Raw genomic sequence first — 8,373 nt, forward strand, 5'->3', positions numbered from 1 at the left:
CCCCAAAAGACAAAATTACCTATCTACCTAAATTACCTATACCCCGCCCACAGCTGAGGGTATAAAGGCATGGGCCTTTTACAGCATACACATATACCCCTATTTTGAGGAAGCCACAGAGGCGAAACGGCGCTGTCGGGGTGACTGAGGAGCACGCAGGCCGGAAAGCATACTTATGTAAGTGATATGCCGTTCAGGATTTAGTTAAGAGTAATGGTTGCTACTTGCCATTAGAAATAATGATATGACATAGCACTTTACCTTAGATGCACTATACACTTTCTAATAGTGTTATGCTGCTCAGGAGAACTAATTTTAGATTTTGGCCCCCCATTAAAGATAGGTAATTTTGTCTTTTGGGGAGCTTTATATAGAAATCTTTTCCTGTAGTAATTTAAGCAGAGGGCATTAAATTGTGCATGTCTATTTTTCAATTGGCTGATTTAATATGATATGGTAATTTATTCCAACTGCACTAGGCACTTTTTGATATAGTTGGTGCGTTTTGTACGGCTTTAATTACTCATTAGTATGCTGTTATACTGTCCTGCTTTGCCTGCAATCAGTCTTGCATGAATATCCTTGTCTTGTTTGTTTTATCAGTTGTTAATAAAGTATATATGTTTTTATATTTGCCTATGCCTCTTTTTCACCTACTATTAGTATGGTGTTTGCTGGTTAATGTTGTCTTTTGAGGTGGTGAGTCCACTATTGGATTTTGTTTATGTATAAAGGGTTAAAAGTTGACCAGCAATTTCTCATTTTTACAACACCATTTTTTTTTTTTTAGGGACCACATCTCATTTGAAGTCATTTTGAGGGGTCTATATGATAGAAAATAACCAAGTGTGACACCATTCTAAAAACTGCACCCCTCAAGGTGTTCAAAACCACACTCAAAAAGTTTATTAACCCTTCAGGTGTTTCACAGGAATTTTTAGAATGTTTAAATAAAAATGAACATAACTTTTTTTCACACAAAATTTACTTCAGCTCCAATTTGTTTTATTTTGCCAAGGGTAACAGGAGAAAATAGACACCAAAAGTTGTTGCACAATTTGTCCTGAGTACGCCGATACCCCATATGTGGGGGGGTAAACCACTGTTTGGGTGTATGGCAGAGCTCGGAAGGGAAGGAGCACCATTTGACTTTTCAATGCAAAATTGACTGGAATTGAGATGGGACGCCATGTTGCGTTTGGAGAGCCCCTGATGTGGCTAAACATTGAAAACCCCAACAAGTGACACCATTTTGGAAAGTAGACCCCCTAAGGAACTATCTAGTTGTGTGGTGAGCACTTTGACCACCAAGTGCTTCTCAGAAGTTTATAATGCAGAGCAGTAAAAATAAAACATATTTTTTCACAAAAATGATCTTTTTGCCCCCAATTTTTTATTTTCCCAAGGGTAAGAGAATAATTTGGACCCCAAAAGTTGTTGTGCAATTTGTCCTGAGTATGCTGATACCCCATATGTATGGGTAAACCACTGTTTGGGCGCATGGCAGAGCTCGGAAGGGAAGGAGCGCCGTTTGACTTTTCAATGCAAAATTGACAGGAATTGAGATGGGACGTCATGTTGCGTTTGGAGAGCCACTGATGTGCCTAAACATTGAAACCCCCCACAAGTGACACCATTTTGGAAAGGAGACCCCCTAAGGAACTTATCTAGATGTGTGGTGAGCACTTTGACCCACCAAGTGCTTCACAGAAGTTTATAATGCAGAGCAGTAAAAATAAAACATCATATTTTTTCACAAAAATGATCTTTTCGCCCCCAATTTTTTATTTTCCCAAGGGTAAGAGAAGAAATTGGACCCCAAAAGTTGTTGTGCAATTTGTCCCGAGTACGCTGATACCCCATATGTGGGTGGGGGGGGGGAACCACCGTTTGGGCGCATGGCAGAGCTCGGAAGGGAAGGAGCGCCATTTGGAATGAGGACTTAGATGGAATGGTCTGCAGGTATCACATTGCGTTTGCAGAGCCCCTGATGTACCTAAACAGTAGAACCCCCCCAAAAGTGACCCCATATTGGAAACTAGACCCCCCAAGGAACTTATCTAGATGTGTTATGAGAACTTTGAACCCCCAAGTGTTTCACTACAGTTTATAACGCAGAGCCGTGAAAATAAAAAATCCTTTTTTTTCCACAAAAATTATATTTAGCCCCCTAAATTTTTATTTTCCCATGGGTAACAAGAGAAATTGGACCCCAAAAGTTGTTGTCCAATTTGTCCTGAGTACGATGATGCCCCATATGTTGGGGTAAACCCCTGTTTGGGCGCATGGGAGAGCTCGGAAGGGAAGGAGCACTGTTTTACTTTTTCAACGCAGAATTGGCTGGAATTGAGATCGGACGTCATGTCGCGTTTGGAGAGCCCTGATGTGCCTAAACAGTGGAAACCCCACAATTCTAACTGAAACCCTAACCCTAGCACTAACTTTATGCCTAACCCTAATAGGAAAATGGAAATAAATACATTTTTTTTAATTTTATTATTTTTCCCTAACTAAGGGGGTGATGAAGGGGGGTTTGATTTACTATTTATAGCTGTTTTTTTAGCGGATTTTTATGATTGGCAGCCGTCACAGACTAAAAGACGCTTGTTATTGCAAAAAATAGTTTTTTGCGTCTCCACATTTTGAGAGCTATAATTTTTCCATATTTTGGTCCACAGAGTCATATGAGGTCTTGTTTTTTGCGGGACGAGTTAATGTTTTTATTGGTAACATTTTCGGGCATGTGACATTTTTTGGTCGCTTTTTATTCTGATTTTTGTGAGGCAGAATAACCAAAAACCAGCTATTCATGAATTTCTTTTCGGGGGGGCGTTTATACCATTCCACATTTGGTAAAATTGATAAAGCAGTTTTATTCTTCGGGTCAGTACGATTACAGTGATACCTCATTTATATCATTTTTTTATGTTTTGGCGCTTTTATACGATAAAAACTATTTTATAGAAAAAATAATTATTTTTGCATCGCTTTATTCTGAGGACTATAAGTTTTTTATTTTTTCGCTGATGATCCTGTATGGCGGCTCGTTTTTTGCAGGACAAGATGACATTTTCAGCGGTACCATGGTTATTTATATCCGTCTTTTTAATCGTGTGTTATTCCACTTTTTGTTTGGCGGTATGATAATAAAGCGTTCTTTTATTGCCTCCTTTTTTTTTTTTTACTGCGTTCACTGAAGGGGTCAACTAGCAGGGCAGATTTATACGTGGGGTCGTTACGGACACAGCAATACTAAATATGTGTACTTTTATTGTTTTTTTTTATTATTTAGATAAAGAAATGTATTTATGGGAACAATATATATATATTTTTTCTTTATTTAGGAATTTTCTTTTTACTTTATAACATTGCCCCGGGGGGGGGGGGGGGAGTGCATCATGTTATAGGGTCAGATCGCTGATTTGACACTTTGCAGAGCACTGTGTCAGATCAGCGATCTGACATGCAGGGCTGGAGGTTTACCCGCGCTTGCTCTGAGCAGGCGCTGGTAAGCGACCTCCCTGCAGGACCCGGATATAGCCCCGCGGCCATTTTAGATCCGGGGCCTGCAGGGAGGAGACGCTCGGTACAAGGTGAGCACATCGCCTTGTACCGAGGGTCTCAGGGAAGCACGCAGGGAGCCCCCTCCCTGCGCAATGCTTCCCTGTACCGCCAGAACGCTGCGATTCGATCATGTTTGATTGCAGTGTTCTGGGGGTTACTGTGCCAGGGGCAGTCCATGACCGCTCCTGGCACATAGTGCCGGATGTCAGCAGCGATAGTCAGCTGACACCCGGCTGCGATCGCCGGGCTCCCCCCGTGAGCGCAGCCAATCGCATATGACTTCCAACAAGACAATGAACCCAAACATAAAGCAAAATCTACAATGGAATGGTTCACAAATAAACGTATCCAGGTCCTAGAATGGCCAAGTCAAAGTCAAGACCTCAATCCAATAGAGAATCTGTGGAAAGAGCTGAAAACTGCTGATCACAAACGATCTCCATCAAACCTCACTGAGCTCGAGCTGTTTGCCAAGGAAGAATGGGAAAGAATTTCAGTCTCTCGATGTACAAAACTGAGAGAGACATACCCCAAGCAACTAGCAGCTGTAATCGCAGCAAAAGGAGGCGCAACACAGTATTAAGTTAAAGGGGCCAAATAATATTGCACACCCCACTTTTCAGTTTTTGAATTTCCACAAAAATTTAAAAATAACCCAAAAATTTAGTTCAACTTCACAATTGTGTTCCACTTGTAGATTCTTCACCAAAATTTTACATTTCGTATCTTTATGTTTGAAGCATTATATGTGGGAAAAGGTCGAAAAGTTCCAGGGGGCCGAATACTTTAAAAAAAAAAATTGCATCCTCGCATTGCACACGGATGACATAAGGATCACTGTTAGGGAACATTGATGCAATTCTCGTGCATGAAAAACGGACCAATTTTTACACGTTGTGTGACTCCAGCCTAAGGCCATCAATGGTAAAGTCGTGGACACCTCTGTAAACCTGCTCTACAGGCAATACTGTCTCAATGATCATTACTAGAACTTCACTGTCACTAAAGTCACGATGTAACCAGTGCTGCAGCCATATGACTTGCTGGGAATTGTAGTGCTGTACACAACCAGCAGGGAAAGTTGTGAGCATTTAGACATTTTTGTTTCAGGTGAAATAAACTCATTTTCCTCTGTAATCTGCTTTTCTTCCATCCTGTAATCTGCATGTGTGCGGTGCAGAGATCAGAGTTACTCTGTAAGGCTGGAGTCACACTACTGCATAATAGGGATAAAACATCGCATAGCACTCGGACCAGTATTAGTCTGTGGGGAAACCCAGATCACCGTTTTTTTTTTTTAATCGTATTCAGCATGCTGCGATTTTAGGTGTATATCGGATGAGTCTCGCCAATGAAAGTCTATGGGTGCGAGAAAAAAATAGCACACCACACCGACCATCCGTGTGACTTGCGAGAAATACGCACACATTTTCCTCACTTCAGCCCATTAAATTCAATGAGGAAAACAGTGAGAAATGTAAAGCCATACGGATGTTATACGGATACATGGGTGCGAGAAAATCGCATCATCGCATTGCAAACGGATTACACACGGATCACCAAATGGAGAACATTGGTGCGATCCCTGGCCATCAAAATTGGACTGATTATTTATATGTTGAGTGTGACTCCGGCCTTAGAGCCTGGAAAATGTCTCCAAGGATTTACTGATGAGAATGTTCTCCAGCGCCGGCAGATGTCACAGCACTGACTAATGGAGAAACCACAAATATTAGAGAATAACACAAGTCACAATACAGACGAAGAGAGAGGGCCTTCTCCCAGGAGCTACAGTCTGAGAAATGGCTAAAAAGCCTCCACTAGGCTCCTGTACAGCTGTATAATGAGGCCCAGGCTTTATAGTGAAGGGACTGGAGTGAGGGCCTTCTCCCAGGAGCTACAGTCTGAGAAATGGCTAAAAAGCCTCCACTAGGCCCCTGTACAGCTGTATAATGAGGCCCAGGCTTTATAGTGAAGGGACTGGAGCGAGGGCCTGTTCCCAGGAGCTACAGTCTGAGAAATGGCTAAAAAGCCTCCACTAGGCTCCTGTACAGCTGTATAATGAGGCCCAGGCTTTATAGTGAAGGGACTGGAGCGAGGGCCTGATCCCAGGAGCTACAGTCTGAGAAATGGCTAAAAAGCCTCCACTAGGCCCCTGTACAGCTGTATAATGAGGCCCAGGCTTTATAGTGAAGGGACTGGAGTGAGGGCCTTCTCCCAGGAGCTACAGTCTGAGAAATGGCTAAAAAGCCTCCACTAGGCCCCTGTACAGCTGTATAATGAGGCCCAGGCTTTATAGTGAAGGGACTGGAGCGAGGGCCTGATCCCAGGAGCTACAGTCTGAGAAATGGCTAAAAAGCCTCCACTAGGCCCCTGTACAGCTGTATAATGAGGCCCAGGCTTTATAGTGAAGGGACTGGAGTGAGGGCCTTCTCCCAGGAGCTACAGTCTGAGAAATGGCTAAAAAGCCTCCACTAGGCCCCTGTACAGCTGTATAATGAGGCCCAGGCTTTATAGTGAAGGGACTGGAGGGAGAAAAGTGTGAAAAGTAGCAGCAAGAAGAGCCGGAATGCCTATAACTGACCTGCAGAGCCGCACTCCACATATACGGCTTTTCTGTGTGCACAGGACCTGTGATGAGGTTCCAGGAGGGGAGGAGTCAGGGGTCACATGATCAGGGGCCTCAGTGTATGCAGGACTCTGCTGTGCTGGTTGTCATGGTGCTGGATGAGGGGAAGTTTATGTGTGGGGTCAGGAGGGGTTTACAGTGTGGATGTAGCAGAGCTGTGTGTGTACGGACTACTGTGTACTGACCCTCCTATGTACGCTGTATACACCGTATACCCCCAGCTTCAGTCGCAGACTCCTCTGTGTACGCTGTATACACCCGTATACCCCCCCAGCTTCGGTCGCAGACCCCTCTGTGTACACTGTATACACCGTATACCCCCAGCTTCAGTCGCAGACTCCTCTGTGTACGCTGTATACACCCGTATACCCCCAGCTTCGGTCACAGACCCCTCTGTGTACACTGTATACACCCGTATACCCCCAGCTTCGGTCACAGCCCCCCCTTTGTATGCTGTATACACCCGTATACCCCCATCTTTGGTCGCAGACCCCTCTGTGTACACTGTATACACCCGTACACCCCCAGCTTTAGTCGCAGACCCCTCTGTACACTGTATACACCCGTATACCCCCAGCTTCGGTCACAGACCCCTCTGTGTACTCTATATACACCCATATACCCCCAGCTTCTGTCACAGACCCCTCTGTGTACGCTGTATACACCCATATACCCCCAGCTTCGGTTGCAGACCCCTCTGTGTACACTGTATACACCCGTATACCCCCAGCTTCGGTCACAAACCCCTCTGTGTACGCTGTATACACCGGTATACCCCCAGCTTCGGTCACAGACCCTTCTGTGCACTCTGTATACCCCCAGCTTCGCTCACAGACCCCGCAGCTCTCTCACACTGTAGAACTAACACCGGACACACACGGTAAAACTGTGGTTGGACGTTTCCTGCTCAAAATATTGCTAACATTAACCTCTTCATGACCGATTACATATATACACGTGATCGGTCGTGTCCCTGCCTCCATGCGGCTCTGGCACTGATCTGATCAGCTGTTTTGTGCCCCCAACTTCCGCTGATGCAATCGCAACCCCCCCCCCCCCCCACAGCGGTTAGCATGTTAAATACTGCTATGAAACTCCGAGGCACTTAACATGGCCACTCTGGAAGCGCATTACTAGCTCTGCCCATCAGCGCCTCTGTCATATGATCACGGGGCACCAATGGGTTGGTATGACAATCTAGAGTCTGCAGGAGACCCTTGTGGTTGTCGTAGCTGATCTGCTATGAGCACCGGACAGAGGTGAATGATCAAAGTATCATATCTGTCCCAACATGGCATTAATAAAAGCATCAGCTCGGAGCACAAAGAATAATCCCTCACCGAGCCCCAGATCTCCACAAGTCTCGGAAAATAGCGCCATTTGTTTTATAATCACTTACATTAAAAAAAAAACCCCGATACATGTTCGGTATCTGGAGAATCAGAATCGCCGTCAGATTCAGCATTTAATGATCATGGTAAGACATACTGTATATAAAATTATGAAATAGCACGTTTTCAGGGATTTTTCCCCATTTTCCAGTATAGTATAAGGTAAAACCAATGGATTCTTTTAAAAGTACAACTCGTCCTGCAAAAAAAAAACCCTCACACGGCCATATTGCCAGAAAAATAAAAAACTTATGGGTCTGAGAAGGAGGGGAGCAAAAAACAGAAAATGTCCCCGGGGATGAAGGGGTTAACAACTTTAGCTTCTTCCTATTTTCAGTCAGATCATTTTTATTGAACACAACAAAAAATTACCAACATTTAGGTTTTTTTATACAAATATTGTGAGAAAAACAATAAAAAGAAAGAAAAACCAGTAAACAATACAACAACCGGTGACAATGATATAAATCCCAATTTCGCTCTATAGTACAAGGCTTTGGAATAGTAACTTTACATTTGTACAGACATAAATATCTGAATACTTCCTCACTGATTACGTTTTTCCCTATTGGGACATCAAAAGAAAAAGAATAGATCTAAGAAGGGGCAATTGTGTGGTCTGAGACAATTATTATCTGTGGACACCTTGGGTATAATGATATAAATTCCTGGTTTACTGTAATGAAATGGAGAAACGGTCCAGTATAGGATTTCTGAGAAGGTTTTCTGGAGCAATACCTGGGGTAATTACCTATTGTTCCATATGTGGATGGCTTTCTTGAGAATGTT

At 43.6% G+C, this 8,373-nt stretch overlaps 1 protein-coding gene across 1 annotated transcript in view; it reads right to left on the reverse strand.

Moving 5' to 3' along the window:
* The window catches only part of LOC143767684 (uncharacterized), a 58,905-nt gene extending 52,686 nt beyond the window's left edge, over positions 1 to 6,219 (reverse strand). Inside the window, exon 1 of the mRNA XM_077256168.1 lies at positions 6,149 to 6,219. Within this exon, the coding sequence (XP_077112283.1) occupies positions 6,149 to 6,169 (21 nt within the window). The 5' untranslated portion in view covers positions 6,170 to 6,219. The remainder of the gene's footprint in view (positions 1 to 6,148) is intronic.
* Positions 6,220 to 8,373: the final 2,154 nt, after the last annotated feature.

This window comes from Ranitomeya variabilis, chromosome 4 (assembly GCF_051348905.1).
Source record: "Ranitomeya variabilis isolate aRanVar5 chromosome 4, aRanVar5.hap1, whole genome shotgun sequence".
In the NCBI taxonomy this organism is placed as follows: Eukaryota; Metazoa; Chordata; class Amphibia; order Anura; family Dendrobatidae; genus Ranitomeya; species Ranitomeya variabilis.